General features: G+C 44.9%; 1 protein-coding gene across 5 annotated transcripts in view; it reads right to left on the bottom strand.

Annotated features, from left to right (window-relative positions):
- Positions 1 to 19,704, bottom strand: part of LOC124016638 (ral guanine nucleotide dissociation stimulator-like) — a 106,826-nt gene extending 87,122 nt beyond the window's left edge. For 2 of the 5 annotated variants that reach the window (XM_046332168.1, XM_046332170.1), the window contains exon 1: positions 17,224 to 19,704. In XM_046332168.1, the coding sequence (XP_046188124.1) occupies positions 17,224 to 18,294 (1,071 nt within the window). In that variant the 5' untranslated portion in view covers positions 18,295 to 19,704. The remainder of the gene's footprint in view (positions 1 to 17,223) is intronic. The other 3 variants (XM_046332171.1, XM_046332172.1, XM_046332169.1) reach the window with 2 other exon arrangements.
- Positions 19,705 to 21,340: the final 1,636 nt, after the last annotated feature.

Here is a 21,340-nt window from a genome sequence, read left to right as displayed (position 1 = left end):
TAATTAGATCATATTCACATTGCTGTTCATTATTATGAGAGAGAGACGAGAGGAATTATGGGAAGGTGGGTGACTGGCTCTTTGTGACATCATCCCCTGTAATGGTTGGTTGGGGGAGTTGATGATCTGATTGATGAGGGCAGTGTGTCATGTGATTTCCCATAAAGCACAGCTGATTGTCAGGCCCTATTCCTAGCAGAGCTGACGCTATAAAATTACAATGAGTAAAGACTAGATATTCCAATTCAAATCCATGGCATGTGATTTGTGGGCTAGTGGTTTGGCGGCCATATTGGCTGTTCACTTTGGACTGTTTGGTTAATTGATGCTTATCACAATTGGGTGCACATTGATAAATAAGCTGCTTTCTATGCGTTAGAATTGAAAATGTGGTGTGTTTTCTGTGACCATTGAGAGGGAATGCAGAAATGTACACAATGTACAAATTATAATGAATCACTATAACATTGTTTTTACTAATACTAATACTAATTACTAAATCACCATAATATACAGGGAAAAGCACGGATGTTCATTAAACATATTCCTCATGATTAGCTTACAATTAGTCATGTATTTTCTGCTTTTATTTCACAAAGGTTTCATGTCCTATGAACACATGGCCTTGCACAAAAACAGGAATTTAACTTTTTTTCAGCCTTTATGTACAGATATGGGACCTTAATATGAGTCAGGTGCAGCAGGAAAATTATCCCGCAGCAAAAGGAAATGTGAACTATTACGTGGATTATAATTTTTGTAGGGGTTAATATACATTTTTCATAAATTATAATCAAGTCTGAAATTTCTAAATGGAAATGACAAACTTCAGAATTCCTTTTTAAACCTCAAATACACTACAAGTTTTAAATGTCCGACATTGCACGAAAGTTCTGCAACAGGGTGATCCAATTAAGAGCATACATCTGTAACTTTCCTTTCCTGTTCGTTCAACAGAACTCCCTGAATACAAGGCCCAGCGCAGAGCAAAAACATCTGGGAAAGACCAGCTTGCACTGTAAACAGCTGGGCAGGCCAACAATTCACAGGAGTGACAGAGACACCTACTGGACACGTTGGGTAACACAGCTCTCTATCACAGCTGGTTCCAATGCACTGTCCAACTCACACCAAAACCTGAAGCATCTTCTTCCTCATGTATACCAACACAATAGAAAATATGGAAATGGTTAACTTCTAGAAATTATGCTTAGGGCCTATCTATAACTTCCAAAACTAAAAATGACATCTGTGAAACCCTAAGAATGCATAAGAATGCTATATAAGAACATAATATGTTATACTGAACAGAAATATAAACTCCACATGTAAAGTGTTGGTCCCATGTTTCATGAGCTGAAATAAAATATCCTAGAAATGTTCCATACGCACAAATGTGTTTACATCCCTGTTAGTGAGAATTTCTCCTTTGCCAAGATAATCCATTCACCTGACAGGTGTGGCATATCAAGAAGCTGATTAAACAGCATGACCATTACATAGGTGCAACTTGTGCTGGGGACAATAAAAGGCCACTCTAAAATGTGCAGTTTTGTCACACAACACAATGCCACAGATGGCTCAAGTTGAGAGTGTGCAATAGGCATGCTGACTGCAGGAATGTCCACCAGAGCTGTTGCCAGATAATGTAATGTTCATTTCTCTACCATAAGCTGCCTTCAACATTGTTTTAGAGAATTTTGCAGTACACTCAACCAGCCTCACAACCCCATACCACGTGTATGGTGTCGTGTGGGCGACCTGTTTGCTGATGTCAACGTTGTGAACATAGTGCCCCATGGTGGTGAGGTTATGGTATGGGCAGGCATAAGCTACGGACAACTAACACAATTGTATTTTATCGATGGCATTTGAATGCACAGAGATAATGTGACGAGATCCTGAGGCCCGTTGTAGTGCCATTCATCCACCGCCATCACTTCATGTTTTAGCATGATAATACACAGCCCCAAGTCACAGGGATCTGTACACAAATCCTGGAAGCTAAAAATATCCCAGTTGATCCATGGCCTGCATAGTCACCAGACATGCCACCCATTGAGCATGTTTGGGATCCACTGGATCATTATGTACGACAGCGTGTTCCAGTTCCCGCCAATATCCAGCAACTCTGCACAGCCTTTGAGGTCTACCGGCCACCCTACAGTAGTTGGGGACGGTTTTTACTCTGAATTCAGGTCTTCTCCTATAAAGCACTAATATGGGCAGTGCAGCGGCAGGGAGTAGAGTTGTAGCTGAGGGAATTGGAGGACTCCCCATTTTCCCACAGTGGTCCGAGCTGGGCTGTTTGCCAATGGAGGCTTAGGTCCACAGGCTTGGCTGTCTCTAACCTATTAGCATAGCAACGCTCTCACAAGGGGGCTAAAGAGGGCAGACAGATGAGTATGATCTGTTTCACTGTGGCTAAAGTTTCTGGTCACACTATAGGGGATATGGGCCATTTTTGCTGCACATTCTTTTAGTAACAGAACCACATATATACATCATCAGGAAAGAAACTCACAAATACAAACATACTGTATCTATCTGTGAGAACAATTCTCACGGCCAAAAGTTTACAAAGGGTCACAAACATCAAGTTCATCTCCACTTCTTGTGTCAAATTACAAGAACATTATAAGTGGTGGTCCTACAGTGCTTCCCGTAACACACACACACACATGAACATGCACGCACACACACACACACACACACACACACACACACACACACACACACACACACACACACACACACACACACACACACACACACACACACACACACACACATTAACACGCACGCACACACATACACACACACGAACACGCACACACACACACATGAACACGCACGCACGCACACACATACACACACACACACACACACACACACACACACACACACACACACACACACACACACACACACACACACACACACACACACACACACACACACACACACACACACACACACACACACACACATTAACACGCACGCACACGCACACACATTAACACGCACGCACACGCACACACATTAACACGCACGCACACGCACACACATTAACACGCACACACACGCACACACACACACATTAACACGCACGCACACGCACACACACACAACAATACTTTGGCTGCACAGAGACTGATCTGTCCTCGGCAGATGTCGCACAATAAGACTGATCTCCAATCAGACAAATCATATTAAAGGTGAGATAAACAGGAAGAGCTAAAGTCTGTAAGGTTTACACTCATTTCAACTAATAAAATACACCCCTTGATTTGGAAACATGTGACTTTAAATACCTTAATAATCTGATTAGTGTGGCTGTCTTATTGTATCAAATTCAAAAAACAAAAGACCTACAGTATTACTGCGTTTAGGGGTGGCAGGGTAGCCTAGTGGTTAGAGTGTTGGACTAGTAACCTGAAAGGTCGCAAGTTCAAATCCCCGAGCTGGCAAGGTACAAATCTGTCGTTCTGCCCCTGAACAGGCAGTTAACCCACTGTTCCTAGGCCATCATTGAAAATAAGAATTTGTTCTTAACTGACTTGCCTAGTAAAATAAAGGTACATTTTTTAAAATGTTTTTGTTGTCACAGGATACTTGCAGAGTGTGGCTTTAAAGACCAAAAGAACAGTGAGAAAAAGAGATTAGAAGTGTAGCTAATCATGGACATAATGTTTTAAAAAATGTATAAAGTCTATCGATCTCTTCCGGATACATTCCAAGCCTGCATCTGTCTCTCTACTCTCTTGTCTATTATTTATTGACCTGGCTCAAGCCCAGTAAATCTTCGCAAGTCCAACTCTCTCCAGCCCATTCACTCTGATTCAGACTGCCAGAGAAAGAGACCTAAACTGAAATGGCTTCCCAGTTCCCACACTAGGTTAGCCTAGCATTAGCACCACAAGCTAAAGTTAAGGGTCTAGCTATGGAGACACATGCACTTGACCATACTGACTGAGGCCTCAGTATATACAATGTCACAGTGCTGCACCCGCTAATGTCCTGTGGCTATAAACTACAAGTCTTGCAGATTTAGGTGAACGGTAGCTCGGAGCAAAATGCCATTGAGGATCTCCAAAGTAATCGGATGAATGTTTAATGCATTAAGAATAGTAAATAAGTCAAAGGAGGGATAACTGTAACTGGGACCAAAACCTTGGTAATTAAATAGGTTAGCAGTGCAACTACATCGTAGGTACATGTTGCATATCAGCAAACTGGTCAAACTGGTGCGGTAGTACCTCTCCAGGACTGGAGTTGGAGAACTCTGCAGTAGAGGCAAGGCCCAGGGGAACAGCACAACTAACCACTCCTTCTGCAACCACCAGAGTCGAACCAACAAACCAACAAACAACGACTGTACCCCACGGCCCCCCAGTGCTCACCTCTTCTGTCCTCAAACAAACCAACAAACAACGACTGTACCCCACGGCCCCCCAGTGCTCACCTCTTCTGTCCTCAAACAAACAAACAAACAACGACTGTACCCCACGACCCCCAGTGCTCACCTCTTCTGTCCTCAAACAAACAAACAAACAACGACTGTACCCCACGACCCCCAGTGCTCACCTCTTCTGTCCTCAAACAAACCAACAAACAACGACTGTACCCCATGGCCCCCCAGTGCTCACCTCTTCTGTCCTCAAACAAACCAACAAACAACGACTGTACCCCATGGCCCCCAGTGCTCACCTCTTCTGTCCTCAAACAAACCAACAAACAACGACTGTACCCCATGGCCCCCCAGTGCTCACCTCTTCTGTCCTCAAACAAACCAACAAACAACGACTGTACCCCATGGCCCCCCAGTGCTCACCTCTTCTGTCCTCAAACAAACCAACAAACAACGACTGTACCCCATGGCCCCCAGTGCTCACCTCTTCTGTCCTCAAACAAACCAACAAACAACGACTGTACCCCATGGCCCCCAGTGCTCACCTCTTCTGTCCTCAAACAAACCAACAAACAACGACTGTACCCCACGACCCCCAGTGCTCACCTCTTCTGTCCTCAAACAAACCAACAAACCAACAAACAACGACTGTATCCCACGACCCCCAGTGCTCACCTCTTCTGTCCTCAAACAAACCAACAAACAACGACTGTACCCCATGGCCCCCAGTGCTCACCTCTTCTGTCCTCAAACAAACCAACAAACCAACAAACAACGACTGTACCCCACGGCCCCCAGTGCTCACCTCTTCTGTCCTCAAACAAACCAACAAACAACGACTGTACCCCACGACCCCCAGTGCTCACCTCTTCTGTCCTCAAACAAACCAACAAACAACGACTGTACCCCACGACCCCCAGTGCTCACCTCTTCTGTCCTCAAACAAACCAACAAACCAACAAACAACGACTGTACCCCACGGCCCCCAGTGCTCACCTCTTCTGTCCTCAAACAAACCAACAAACAACGACTGTACCCCACGACCCCCAGTGCTCACCTCTTCTGTCCTCAAACAAACCAACAAACAACGACTGTACCTCACGACCCCCAGTGCTCACCTCTTCTGTCCTCAAACACGTGCAACAAACCAACAAACAACGACTGTACCCCACGACCCCCAGTGCTCACCTCTTCTGTCCTCAAACACGTGCAACAAACCAACAAACAACGACTGTACCCCACGACCCCCCAGTGCTCACCTCTTCTGTCCTCAAACACGTGCAACAAACCAACAAACAACGACTGTACCCCACGACCCCCAGTACTCACCTCTTCTGTCCTCAAACAAACCAACAAACAACGACTGTACCCCACGACCCCCAGTGCTCACCTCGTCTGTCCTCAAACACGTGCAACAAACCAACAAACAACGACTGTACCCCACGACCCCCAGTGCTCACCTCTTCTGTCCTCAAACAAACCAACAAACAACGACTGTACCCCACGACCCCCAGTGCTCACCTCTTCTGTTCTCAAACACGTGCAACAAACCAACAAACAACGACTGTACCCCACGACCCCCCAGTGCTCACCTCTTCTGTCCTCAAACAAACCAACAAACAACGACTGTACCCCACGACCCCCCAGTGCTCACCTCTTCTGTCCTCAAACAAACCAACAAACAACGACTGTACCCCACGACCCCCAGTGCTCACCTCTTCTGTCCTCAAACAAACCAACAAACCAACAAACAACGACTGTACCCCACGACCCCCCCAGTGCTCACCTCTTCTGTCCTCAAACAAACCAACAAACAACGACTGTACCCCACGACCCCCAGTGCTCACCTCTTCTGTCCTCAAACAAACCAACAAACCAACAAACAACGACTGTATCCCACGACCCCCAGTGCTCACCTCTTCTGTCCTCAAACAAACCAACAAACAACGACTGTACCCCATGGCCCCCAGTGCTCACCTCTTCTGTCCTCAAACAAACCAACAAACCAACAAACAACGACTGTACCCCACGGCCCCCAGTGCTCACCTCTTCTGTCCTCAAACAAACCAACAAACAACGACTGTACCCCACGACCCCCAGTGCTCACCTCTTCTGTCCTCAAACAAACCAACAAACAACGACTGTACCCCACGACCCCCAGTGCTCACCTCTTCTGTCCTCAAACAAACCAACAAACCAACAAACAACGACTGTACCCCACGGCCCCCAGTGCTCACCTCTTCTGTCCTCAAACAAACCAACAAACAACGACTGTACCCCACGACCCCCAGTGCTCACCTCTTCTGTCCTCAAACAAACCAACAAACAACGACTGTACCCCACGACCCCCCAGTGCTCACCTCTTCTGTCCTCAAACACGTGCAACAAACCAACAAACAACGACTGTACCCCACGACCCCCCAGTGCTCACCTCTTCTGTCCTCAAACACGTGCAACAAACCAACAAACAACGACTGTACCCCACGACCCCCAGTGCTCACCTCTTCTGTCCTCAAACACGTGCAACAAACCAACAAACAACGACTGTACCCCACGACCCCCCAGTACTCACCTCTTCTGTCCTCAAACAAACCAACAAACAACGACTGTACCCCACGACCCCCAGTGCTCACCTCTTCTGTCCTCAAACACGTGCAACAAACCAACAAACAACGACTGTACCCCACGACCCCCAGTGCTCACCTCTTCTGTCCTCAAACAAACCAACAAACAACGACTGTACCCCACGACCCCCAGTGCTCACCTCTTCTGTTCTCAAACACGTGCAACAAACCAACAAACAACGACTGTACCCCACGACCCCCAGTGCTCACCTCTTCTGTCCTCAAACAAACCAACAAACAACGACTGTACCCCACGACCCCCAGTGCTCACCTCTTCTGTCCTCAAACAAACCAACAAACAACGACTGTACCCCACGACCCCCAGTGCTCACCTCTTCTGTCCTCAAACAAACCAACAAACCAACAAACAACGACTGTACCCCACGACCCCCCAGTGCTCACCTCTTCTGTCCTCAAACACGTGCAACAAACCAACAAACAACGACTGTACCCCACGACCCCCAGTGCTCACCTCTTCTGTCCTCAAACAAACCAACAAACAACGACTGTACCCCACGACCCCCCAGTGCTCACCTCTTCTGTCCTCAAACAAACCAACAAACCAACAAACAACGACTGTACCCCACGACCCCCAGTGCTCACCTCTTCTGTCCTCAAACACGTGCAACAAACCAACAAACAACGACTGTACCCCACGACCCCCAGTGCTCACCTCTTCTGTCCTCAAACAAACCAACAAACAACGACTGTACCCCACGACCCCCCAGTGCTCACCTCTTCTGTCCTCAAACACGTGCAACAAACCAACAAACAACGACTGTACCCCACGACCCCCAGTGCTCACCTCTTCTGTCCTCAAACAAACCAACAAACAACGACTGTACCCCACGACCCCCAGTGCTCACCTCTTCTGTCCTCAAACACGTGCAACAAACCAACAAACAACGACTGTACCCCACGACCCCCAGTGCTCACCTCTTCTGTCCTCAAACAAACCAACAAACCAACAAACAACGACTGTACCCCACGACCCCCAGTGCTCACCTCTTCTGTCCTCAAACAAACCAACAAACAACGACTGTACCCCACGACCCCCAGTGCTCACCTCTTCTGTCCTCAAACAAACCAACAAACCAACAAACAACGACTGTACCCCACGACCCCCAGTGCTCACCTCTTCTGTCCTCAAACAAACCAACAAACAACGACTGTACCCCACGACCCCCCAGTGCTCACCTCTTCTGTCCTCAAACAAACCAACAAACCAACAAACAACGACTGTACCCCACGACCCCCCCAGTGCTCACCTCTTCTGTCCTCAAACACGTGCAACAAACCAACAAACAACGACTGTACCCCACGACCCCCAGTGCTCACCTCTTCTGTCCTCAAACACGTGCAACAAACCAACAAACAACGACTGTACCCCACGACCCCCCAGTGCTCACCTCTTCTGTCCTCAAACAAACCAACAAACAACGACTGTACCCCACGACCCCCCAGTGCTCACCTCTTCTGTCCTCAAACACGTGCAACAAACCAACAAACAACGACTGTACCCCACGACCCCCAGTGCTCACCTCTTCTGTCCTCAAACAAACCAACAAACAACGACTGTACCCCACGACCCCCAGTGCTCACCTCTTCTGTCCTCAAACACGTGCAACAAACCAACAAACAACGACTGTACCCCACGACCCCCAGTGCTCACCTCTTCTGTCCTCAAACAAACCAACAAACCAACAAACAACGACTGTACCCCACGACCCCCCAGTGCTCACCTCTTCTGTCCTCAAACAAACCAACAAACAACGACTGTACCCCACGACCCCCAGTGCTCACCTCTTCTGTCCTCAAACACGTGCAACAAACCAACAAACAACGACTGTACCCCACGACCCCCCAGTGCTCACCTCTTCTGTCCTCAAACACGTGCAACAAACCAACAAACAACGACTGTACCCCACGACCCCCCAGTGCTCACCTCTTCTGTCCTCAAACACGTGCAACAAACCAACAAACAACGACTGTACCCCACGGCCCCCCAGTGCTCACCTCTTCTGTCCTCAAACACGTGCAACAAACGGAGGCTCCGAAGGCAAAATCTCAAAGGATTCTGGATGCCTTAGGGGAAATGGAACAGGGCGGCTTTGTGGCCAAGAGGTCACATGACATGGATGGAGTAAGAGACGATGAGGATGATAATGGTCCCAATGCTCTTATGTGACTTCCTCTCCTCATCTCCTACATGAGTTGCCATTGGAATGATTCATTCTTGTAAATATATATATATATACATACAGTGGGGCAAAAAAGTATTTAGTCAGCCACCAATTATGCAAGTTCTCCCACTTAAAAAGATGAGAGGCCTGTAATTTTCATCATAGGTACACTTCAACTATTACAGACAAAATGAGAAAAAAATCCAGGAAATCACATTGTAGGATTTTTTATGAATTTATTTGCAAATTATGGTGGAAAATAAGTATTTGGTCAATAACAAACGTTTATCTCAATACTTGTGTGGTAGTCCTAACTGACCTAAGACAGATCATTTTTACTATGATTAAATGTCAGGAATTGTGAAAAACTGAGTTTAAATGTATTTGGCTAAGGTGCATGTAAACTTCCGACTTCAACTATATATATATACACAAAGATTCTTTAAAGTGAACGGGGCTGCACAATAAAGTCGGGGGCTTTTTCCATTGTGGTCCGTATTTTTTACAAAAATACATACACAATTACATAGATACAGACACATTACAGAAATGCTCAATTAAAGTACAATTTTTATAATTTTTTGGGGGGGGCTACTTTCCTAAAACAATAATTGTCCACCTCATGGTTCAGCTGTCTGTCACGTCTGATCCAGCTCCCCCTCTCTGGCACTCCAGGCTGCTCATCATTACGCACATCTGTCACCATCGTTACATGCACCAGCGCCTCTGCGGACTCACCTGGACTCCATCACGTCATTGATTGCCTCCCCTATATCTGTCAGTTCCTCAGTTTCATCCCCGTGTTGATGTTGTTTTGTTTCTCTTGTTTTTGCTTGGTTTCATGTCTATTTATTATTATTATTATTATTTATTATTAAATCCCCACCCTGTACCTGTTTCCCATCTCCCAGCGTCTGTCGTCTCAAGACCTTTACACTGTCAGCAATTTGAGCACTAAACGTATTAGGAAATTGCATGCAAAGGCCTATAGGCTTAGCTGTCCACTGTATGATATTCATATTTTAATAAATATATAAAGGAAGAGAAGCCTAATCCCAGAGAGACAGAGATATGCCAGTGGCTATGAAGCATTTCTTTATGTCAGACGGCTATACAGATGTAAAAGTTCATACATTTTCGATCCTGCATTGCAGGGGCGGTTCCTCCTGCAGGCAGAGGAGGGTCGTTAGTGATTGGAGCCACCTGGGCTCATGGTATTTAAACTGCTTCACTAACCACTCTCTCTGCTCCTCCAGGTATGATCTTGTTTGGTGTGTTCCTTTGTAGTTTAACATAGTTTTCACTCAGTCATATTCACACACACAGATTCACGCATCCCTGCACTTTACATACACCCTATATTATGATACTTTCACACCTCATTCCTGTTTCTTTGTTTAAAGTTAATAGTTTTGGTTTATAATAAATAACCTTTTTGATTGGCCTATACCTGTTCGTGTACCCTCATTTTTGCCACAGGCTATGAGCCGGCCTGTGACAATATGTATAATGATACGCATTATATTGTTTGACTATAGGAGTAACTCTGGTAGGCCTGAAATAGTCTTCCTCACGTTAAGTTCAACTGTCAGAGTCAGTTGGAGCACACGGGTGCACTGCCTTCATATCATAGGCCTGCAGTACTTAAAGCTTAATAATAACCACACCTTCACAAACATTTCATAACTTTATTGGGGTAATATAAAAAGTAAGTCAAGCCATTGTTTATAGGGAAAATATGATCAGAAGAGTGATATAAACCAGGGAAAAAATGCAATTCCCTCCCCTGTGCCCTCCCCCCAAAAAACACACAACCCTCCCCACAGCACAAATAAATCTTTGACAACTTTCCCCTATTTTGGACCACCCCTCTCCCAGTAAATTTCAATCTGTCTTAGCTAGAGATGGAATGGATTCACTTTTCCAATGCTAGTTAAGGCTACTAGCATAGCAATCAGTTTCACATTGGATTTATTAACTAGAAAAAGGTAAGACGTGTTTTTAATTCTGGTGCCGGGCTGTACACACAAGCTTGTTAGCTAGCTAGCTCAAAGGACATTCAAAGTTCCTCCATAGTAGCCACTCCTCTTAGGTATAATTCTGTGGACCTAATTCAGATAATGCATGTCATTACAAGATGCCCAGCGATTCAAGCCTTCTCAAACCTCTCTCGCATCTCTCCCCACCTGCAAAATTTCAATCGTTTCTTGCGCCATAGGCTACACTCTTCTGTCAATCAGGCATGTAAACAACTAGCTTGCCTGCTCTATATTAATGAGATAAATGTAATAAAAAAGGAACAGAAAGAAAAATATACCGAGCATTCGGAAAGTATTCAGAACCCTTGACCTTTTCCACATTTTGTAACTTTACAGACTTATTCTAAAATAGATTCAATTGTCCCCCCCCTCATCATTCTACACACAATACTCCATAATGACAAAGCAAAAACAGGTTTCTATACATACGGAAAAATCACATTTACATAAGTATTCAGCCCCTTTACTCAGTACTTTGTTGAAGCATCTTTGGCAGCGATTACAGCCTCAATTCTTCTTGGGTATGATGCTACAAGCTTGGCTCACCTGTATTTGGGGAGTTCTCTGCAGATCCTCTCAAGCTCTGTCAGGTTGAATGGGGAGCCACTCAAGGACATTCATAGGCATTCAGAGACTTGTTCCGAAGCCACTCCTGCGTTGTCTTGGCTGTGTGCTTTGGGTCGTTGTCCTTCTGGAAGGTTCTCCCATCTCCACAGAGGAGCTCTGTCAGAATGACTATTGGCTTCTTGGTTATCTCCCTTACCAAGGCCCTTCTCCCCCGATTGCTCATTTTGGCCGGGCGACCAGCTCTAGGAAGAGACTTGGTGGTTCCAAACATCTTCCATTTAAGAATGATGGAGGCCACTGTGTTCTTGGGGACCGTCAATGCTTTTTTTGTACCCTTCCCCAGATCTGTGCCTCAACGCAATCCTGTCTCAGACAATTCCTTTGACCTCATGGCTTGGTTTTTGCTCTGCCATGCAGTGTCAACTGTGTGACCTTATATAGACAGGTGTGTGCCTTTCCAAATCATGTCCATTACTGTTATAATCTCCACCCGGCACAGCCAGAAGAGGATTGGCCACCCCTCATAGCCTAGTTCTTCCTCTCTAGGTTTCTTCCTAGGTTCTGGCCTTTCTAGGGAGTTTTTCCAAGCCACCGTGCTTCTACACCTGCATTGCTTGCTGTTTGGGGTTTTAGGCTGGGTTTCTGTACAGCACTTTGAGATGCCAGCTGATGTAAGAAGGGCTTTATAAATATATTTGATTTGATTAATTAGACTGAACTAGATAAAGGGATTGAAATCATACATTTTGAGTTTGCACCTTTAATCAATAGCCTAAGAAATGAACAACTATTGGACAAATATAAGACTTTTGATTGTCTTTCTTAAGACATCATCTATCAAAAATGTCAGCCAGACCGACCAGCCCGAGCCGCCCTCACGCCCGAGCCGCCCTCACGCCCAAACCGCCTGCACGCCCCCACCAGTCTAGTCAATAACTCAACTCTCTCCCACCACAATTTCCTTCCCAGTTCACACCTATCTTCTTTATTATTCCCAAGGGAAAGGTTTGGAAACAACAACAAGAAAGACATACACCTCAAATATACATTAACACACAGAAACAGCAAATCCTCCATATAATTAATCTCATAGGCCTAATAGTACTGTGGAGCTCTTTTTCCTTGCAATATAGCTGGGTCGTCCTGTCCTGTCCCTAGGAGTCCACCACCCTGCAGAGCCCCAATCCAATACACCACACTCAGCTTTAGGATCTTAATGAATCATTCATTGGTTTTGAGTGTGTTAGGCCAAGGCCAGAGGGACAACCCACAGGAAGTCAGATCCACCAGGGCCAGGACTGAGCAGCCCAGCTGCTAGACAGCCTAAATCTGTATCTCCACTGACATGGACATGTTTTCAGTACAGACTCCTTTAGTCGTACTCTATTCCTTGTAAGCCATCCAGACCTTATGAAAGTCGACCAGTATACACTTAATAGCCGCTATACATGCTTGGTTACACAGTTTCTTCAGATAACATTTCCAAGCAAACAAAAACATGGCAAAGGGAGAATCTGTAGACATACTCTTTACCAGAATTCAGCCAGCGTTCACAAGACAATAACATATTCATGTCTCCTTTTTTTGTTTTTATGCCTCCTAATCCTCCTAAAATGAGGCATGACAAAGAATTACCTTGGTGTACATTAATACATTATATTATCCCAAAATATAATCAGTGGTTGAATAATTGAAATTACCATTATTCCCAGATCCCAGACTGTAGCTTTAAGCTGCTGTCCTGTAGCTACTTTAGCTCGACCTATCTGCTCAAGGTGGAACTTTGTATCATTCACTGGTAGTGTTAATATTGGCATGAGAGTTCAGGCTTGCCTAGTATGTGTGGTCTCATTGAAATAGAGTAGGCTGCATACATGGGTGGAGAATCAAGTGGCAGTTAACTTATAATACTTATATTAACTTACTAATACCAACATGTTTCAAGCAGACCACCATAGTCCCTGTGCCCAAAAACACTAAGGTAAATTACTACCGACCCATAGCACTCACGTCTGTAGCCATAAAGTGCTTTGAAAGGCTGGTCATGGCTCACATCAACACCATTATCCCAGAAACCCTAGACCCACTCCAAATCTGCATACCACCCCAACAAATCCACAGATGATGCAATCTCTATTGCACTCAACACTGCCCTTTCCCACCTGGGCAAAAGGAACACCTACGTGAGAATGCTGTTCATTGACTACAGCTCAGCGTTCAACACCATTGTGCCCTCAAAGCTAATCACTAAGCTAAGGACCCTGGGACTAAACACCTCCTTCTGTAACTGGATCCTGGACCTCCTGACGGGCCGCCCCCAGATGGTAAGAGTAGGTAACAACACATCCGCCACACTGATCCTCAAAACTGGGGCCCTTCAGGGGTGCGTGCTCAGTCTCCTCCTGTACTCCCTGTTCACTCATGACTCCGACACCATCATCAAGTTTGTTGATGACACAACAATGGCAGGCCTGATCACCGACAACGATGAGACAGCATATAGGGAGGAGGTCAGAGACCTGGCCGTGTGGTGCCAGGACAACAACCTCTCCCTCAACGTGATCAAGACGAAGGAGATGATTGTGGACTACAGGAAAAGGAGGACTGAGCACGCTCCCATTTTTAGCGACAGGGCTGTAGTGGCGCAGGTTGAGAGCTTCAAGTTCCTTGGTGTCCACATCACCAACAAACTAGAATGGTCCAAACACACCAAGACAGTCGTGAAGAGGGCACGACAAAACCTATTCCCCATCAGGAGACTGAAAAGATTTGGCATGGGTCCTCAGATCCTCAAAAGGTTCTACAGCTGCACCATCGAGAGCATCCTGACTGGTTACATCACTACCTGGTATGGCAACTGACCGGAAGGCGCTACAGAAGGTAGAGCGTACGGCGCAGTACATCACTGGGGCCAAGCTTCCTGCCATCCTGGACCTCTATACCAGGCGGTGTCAGAGGAAGGCCCTGAAAATTGTCAAAGACCCCAGCCACCCTAGTCATAGACTGTTCTCTCTGCTACCGCATGGTAAGCGGTACCGGAGCGCCAAGTCTAGGTCCAAAATGCTTCATAACAGCTTCTACTCCCAAGCCATAAGACTCCTGAACAGCTAATCAAAGGCCTACCCAGACCCCTATTTTAAGCTGCTGCTACTCTCTGTTATTATCTATGCATAGTCACTTTAACTCTACCTACATATACATATTACTTCAATTACCGCACATTGACTCTGTCATGACGTTGGCCTGTGGGTAAGATTTATGACCCCCCCATAAATACCTTTCCCCCCTCCCCCTCTCTCTCTTGACTCTACAGAGGGAGTCTTGAATAGCCTTTGTTAAACAGAGTCTGGGAACATCAAACAAGTGGAGAGAAAGGAACCATATTTCAGTAATAGAACCAGTTGAAAATATGCGTTGGTACGTAATGAATATGATGTCAGTTCGGTTGTCATCTGAGACATTAGGACTGATGACAGGATGACATAAACTGTATCTGGGAGTCTACACATTATAGTCTACACATTATAGTTATCAGATTCACATGGAATTGTTGTGCAATTCAAATGTTTAAATATAAATGATTTGTGAAAAAGATTTAATTAAATTTTAGCTTCCAAATGAGAGATTTGGGTTTTCATAAGGTTAGGGCTCTGCTCAATCAGTGGCCTGCCCCTGTGAAGACACATGGGTTATAAACTATGAAACACACCCTTTTCTCCCTCCACTATATAAGCCCTTGACGAAAATGTAACCTCCTGTTCTGAGGACGATAGGACGACAGTCCATACATTTAAAAGGACTAACATGTCAACTACAGAACTAAGCCAACCTCAGCATGAGCTTTAGTTGCGAATGGTATGAACTTTGAACTCTTATTCACAACAGAAGTGATACCTCCTAGCCGTTGAGTTAGCAGAGGCCCCTGTAAACGTGGGCTAGGAAAGGACGGCCCGAGTATCCCTTCTACCACACAACGACGATACTACAATGTTTCCCGTTCACCACCAGAGACACTCTTCAAAGGACTCTGTTGGGCAACACAGCATTCCATCTACCACCAACCTATTGAAACGCAGCTCAGAGTAAATATTTATTGCATTTTCCTTTTCCAAATGGGCGGTAATTTAGAATGCATAAGATTCTGTATTTTATGATAGAGTAGCTGCCTACGGCCCGATAGAGACATCGCTTCTCCCTTTGTTCTTCAGCCTTCCCGCTCTTTCACTCACACCCAGCCCCCTTTTCTTTGTGTAACCAGCTGTCATATCTGTTCCGTCCGCTCAGGACGTTTTTCTTTATGACATAATTTGTAATCAAGGTATGATTCATTCTATGTATATGTAATTCTGTGTGATTAATGGGGTATTTAGTAAATAAATAATGAAACCCAATTTTGTATTGCTTATTCAACTTGTTAGCCAGGGTTCGTGAAGAATTTACAACTTTCAGATGAGACTGAAATAAGGTGACGATTAATATTGTCTGCAATTGATGTAAAATATTACCAGGTCTTTAGGAGTTTATTCGGAAGATAACTGCTCTATAAATATTATTTTGTGGTGCCCCGACTTTCTAGTTAATTACATTTACATGATTAGCTCGATCAGGTAATATTAATTACAGAGAAAGGATTCTATAGAATAGCATGTCATATCACTTAATCCGGCATAGCCAAAGACACAACAACTCTGCTGCTGCTTAATTATTTGTTACATTTATTTTCAATTTTTCACTGAACACTTCTTAAACCATTGTTGGTTAAGAGCTTGTAAGTAAGCATTTCACTGTAAGGTCTACACCCACTCTTTGTATCACTTTGCAATGATAACATTTGTGTGTGGGGGGGGGGGGGTGCGCCCCCGTCTCCAGTGAAAGTTGCTTTCCAGTGAAAATTATTATTTGGTTCCAACCCCTGGTCTTGTTGCACTACATGCAATGAGGACATGAACAAGTGGTCCATATTGTATAGCTGACCCTGATGAAGTTGACCAAATCTCTGGACACGTCTTTTAGGAATGATAGTTTTGTGACATCCCCCACGCTGGCCATGACTGGCCATAATCTGCCTTGTCTCTTTTGTAAAGTCCATACAAAGAGCATCCCCCTGCCTGGGGCGGTTATTTGAATAGTGAATTATTATGATAATCTATTCCAAAACATTCTAGCAACTACATCCAGGTTGTTTATATTCGTTTGTACTCTGAATGCTGTTTTTGCATTCATCGTGATAAAGCAAATAAATAGTGATTAAATAGCAAATCAGACCATACATTGATGTGTTTTGGTGACAAACGTTATTTTCTGTTTAATGTCTGTCCAGGTAGCCTAGATCTACAGATGAAAACACAATCACCTTTGTCATCAATAACTTAATTGCAAACTATAAAGTTTTTTGTTACCTGTGTATCCAGCATCATCATCACATTCTCGGATTCATCTCCATTTCTTGTTCTTCTTCTGTCGTGAGCCACTCCTACAATACAACTCTCCACATTTTGAGCGAAACAGACAAAAACTTGAACTTGCACTTGAATTGTGTCGAATTCCCAGTGACTCTGGTAGTGCTCCTGGCCTGTGACTCTGGTAGTGCTCCTGGCCTGTGACTCTGGTAGTGCTCCTGGCCTGTACCGTGCAATATCCCCAGAGTACAACAACAGTGTCAATTCCCAGTGACTCTGGTAGTGCTCCTGGCCTGTGACTCTGGCAGTGCTCCTGGCCTGTGACTCTGGTAGTGCTCCTGGCCTGTGACTCTGGCAGTGCTCCTGGCCTGTGACTCTGGCAGTGCTCCTGGCCTGTGACTCTGGTAGTGCTCCTGGCCTGTGACTCTGGCAGTGCTCCTGGCCTGTGACTCTGGCAGTGCTCCTGGCCTGTGACTCTGGCAGTGCTCCTGGCCTGTGACTCTGGTAGTGCTCCTGGCCTGTGACTCTGGTAGTGCTCCTGGCCTGTGACTCTGGTAGTGCTCCTGGCCTGTGACTCTGGCAGTGCTCCTGGCCTGTGACTCTGGTAGTGCTCCTGGCCTGTGACTCTGGCAGTGCTCCTGGCCTGTGACTCTGGTAGTGCTCCTGGCCTGTGACTCTGGTAGTGCTCCTGGCCTGTGACTCTGGTAGTGCTCCTGGCCTGTGACTCTGGTAGTGCTCCTGGCCTGTGACTCTGGTAGTGCTCCTGGCCTGTGACTCTGGTAGTGCTCCTGGCCTGTGACTCTGGTAGTGCTCCTGGCCTGTGACTCTGGTAGTGCTCCTGGCCTGTGACTCTGGTAGTGCTCCTGGCCTGTGACTCTGGCAGTGCTCCTGGCCTGTGACTCTGGTAGTGCTCCTGGCCTGTGACTCTGGTAGTGCTCCTGGCCTGTGACTCTGGTAGTGCTCCCGGCCTGTGACTCTGGTAGTGCTCCTGGCCTGTGACTCTGGTAGTGCTCCTGGCTTGTACCGTGCAATATCCCCAGAGGACAACAACGGTGTCAAGATATGTGTCATCAATTCCACCTCTGTTAATGTCACTCACAAAAAATCTGACTATAAGCATCAAAAAATATTTTCGCACTTGACAGTAAGACTATTGTCTGCGTTTGAAAAGCAGTTTGTTCAGCATGTTCAGCAATGGGAGAAAAAACAACACTTGTTTCAAATCAAGTGGGCCACATATGGTTTCCATTCGGGGTAATACATTTTGAATCCAGAAATTAGTGGAGGGTGTACAAATAAGATTGGGAATAGAGACCATCATTCACTTGAGCATTGGGAGGCCATTTGTTCATATGACAGCTATAGACCTACTTATTTTCTGTTTGCCATCGGATATGTCCTTGGATTATAAACATTAGCCTCAATTATATCGAGGTTGCTCCCTTTACTGTCAAATTCCAATGTCCGATATTCATTTCATTTGACACTTGGAATGGATACGCCCCCAACAGACAATAATTCAACGTTTACCTTGAAATAAATATGCAAAAGGAAGTTGTTACATTATGAAATAGGCCTACAAATCGAGGATATTTATGTACAATTTAGTTTATATTCTCCCGCAGCCACTCCACATTATAACATGAAGCTGAAGGTACTGGTGGATGACAGGGTCATCACGATTTCTGGGTCATCTTTTCCTATTGTATTTTTCCCGACAAGATGGAATCAAATGTAATGATGTTTTATTGGACATGATCCAGCCATTGTCATATAGGCCTAGTCATTGTAATCATACGACTAATAGGCCCAACATGTATTTTCACAGCTGGGTGCTCCCATGTCGATGAATGTATATTCAGAGGCTCCTGTTTCTATAATTATGCCTATCCCAGTGTCACCTTCCTCAAAATCTTCTCCAGACACAAAATGGATGGTCTCTCTAATGTCTTGCTTTTTCATATTCTTCTCTTAGCAGCCCCCTCCTTCGATGTGTGGAATCCGTGTCACATCTCTTTCATATGCCTCTGAGCTGTTGGTCTTTACGTGGAGAAGAAAATACAAATCCCATAAATAGCATGACGCGAAGCATGACGCGAATCCTGTCTCAGCCGAGACATTTAACTGCGCAACGAGAAGGGGGGAAATGTCAAAATAAACGACAAAAAATAACTGATATCCTCAATGCGCTATGGTAGAAAATGAAATTAGAATGGTTCGGTACCCACGAGCTGTTATTGACGAAGCTGGGATGCCAATTGTCTAAGCTTGAGCCTACATCAATTTCGCATTCTACCCTGAACCTACAGCGCGCACCTCCGCGAGTGGATGGTCATTTCTGACCCCGAGGCCGGCATATAATCCATTCATTCTCAAAGATGTGTTGTTCCTTGGTGTATTCCCGGTCGGGGCAGAAACCATAGTCAGTCGTTCTCACCAGCGGGTTACGGAGGAGATGAAGAACAGAGGGAAACTGCCAGACCACACGACGCGCTCTGGTTGAATTCTGCGTGCGCAGCCAGCCAGGGCAGAGTTAAACTCAATCAGAAATTGCTACATTACAGACATGAATATAATCTATATTGGGTGCCTGGTTTAGTCTACTGTAGCTGTCACCAAAAGCTCAAAGGCGGTATTAAAAACAAATGGGATCACATAGCCTAGTGATTATAAAGCATTGATAGGCTAGACTGGTAATTGTATTGTCAATAAATGTAGTCTATTTAGTAAAATACCACACTAAGCCACACATTGAACTCGAAAGACTAGCCTAATTTCACTTTCAACTCACACGGCATTACTACCATTGACATCCTCAGAGGTACATCATTAGACGAGATCAGTGGCACCCGTCATTCAGGGCACCTGTTTTGAGCCCGTAATTTTGGCCTTGCCTGTTTTGCATGTTATTTAGGCACTAATACCTGGCCCATATCAGTTTGCAAACAATGTACACATTTATATAATTGAGTTAATAAAGTTGCATACAAACATGGCCATATTGTGCTCATTGGACATTGTACATAAACATTACACAACAAGTTGAAAATCGTAAATTCAACAATGAGTGGTTTGGAAGGAATCAGTGACAGTGGCTGTGTTGTCCCAAATCTCGGATTTTAAGGGGCTATTTTCCAAATTGAAAATGATGAGCATTCAACATTGGCCATGCTGTTAATGACGCATGATTTGTGCCTCAGTTCACGACAACTGGGAAGTCGGGAATAAATGAGCACCTACTGGGAAATATGTTTTGAATGGTCATCCAACTCAGAATTGTAAATCCGGCCTCTTTATAGAGTTACAACCTCAAGATCAATGACGTCATCATGATTCAACCTTGTTTTTTTTTTGAGTTACCAGTTGTTTTGAAAGCACCATCCAGAGAATGCCAGACCATGATGACAAAATTTGCCCGCAAAGGACTGCTGCGCCAACTTCCTGTTCAAGTGAGCACAGCACAACAAGGTCAGTCCAAAAATGTATTGTATGCTGCTGCATAAATGATGTAATATGCCAGGGAGATATGTATACTGTAGCTAAGAAAGTAACACTATGTTGTGTAGTAAACTGTTAGTAGCCCATGTGCCTCACCCTAATAATTTGGTTTATTTACCCCTCTTAATTTCACCTACTGTTCTGACTTGGTGGTGCACATGTAGCCTATTACCTTTTTTAGATAAATATAATTATCAAATATTGTAAGAGCTTTCATTGTTTGATTATATGCCCCCTTTATTTATCCTACGGTTCTGACTTGGTGTACAGGGACAACACTGTAAGAACGGCCCATGTTCTGAATTCTGTCGCTGTACATTTCAAAATTGCGAAACAAAAAATTGACTATGTCCGTCGTAGCTCGCTCATTTATGTCTTTAAAACAATTATGGATTGCCTCTTATCCACTTGTCAAATCAAATCAAATTTATTTATATAGCCCTTCTTACATCAACTGATATATCACAGTGCTGTACAGAAACCCATCCTAAAACCCCAAACAGCAAGCAATGCAGGTGTAGAAGCACGGTGGCTAGGAAAAACTCACTAGAAAGGACAAAACCAAGGAAGAAACCTAGAGAGGAACCAGGCTATGAGGGGTGGCGATTATAACAGAACA

This window comes from Oncorhynchus gorbuscha, linkage group LGY (assembly GCF_021184085.1).
Source record: "Oncorhynchus gorbuscha isolate QuinsamMale2020 ecotype Even-year linkage group LGY, OgorEven_v1.0, whole genome shotgun sequence".
In the NCBI taxonomy this organism is placed as follows: domain Eukaryota; kingdom Metazoa; phylum Chordata; class Actinopteri; order Salmoniformes; family Salmonidae; genus Oncorhynchus; species Oncorhynchus gorbuscha.
Note: the sequence above shows the minus strand (reverse complement) of the source record. Positions and strands in the feature narration are given on the sequence as shown.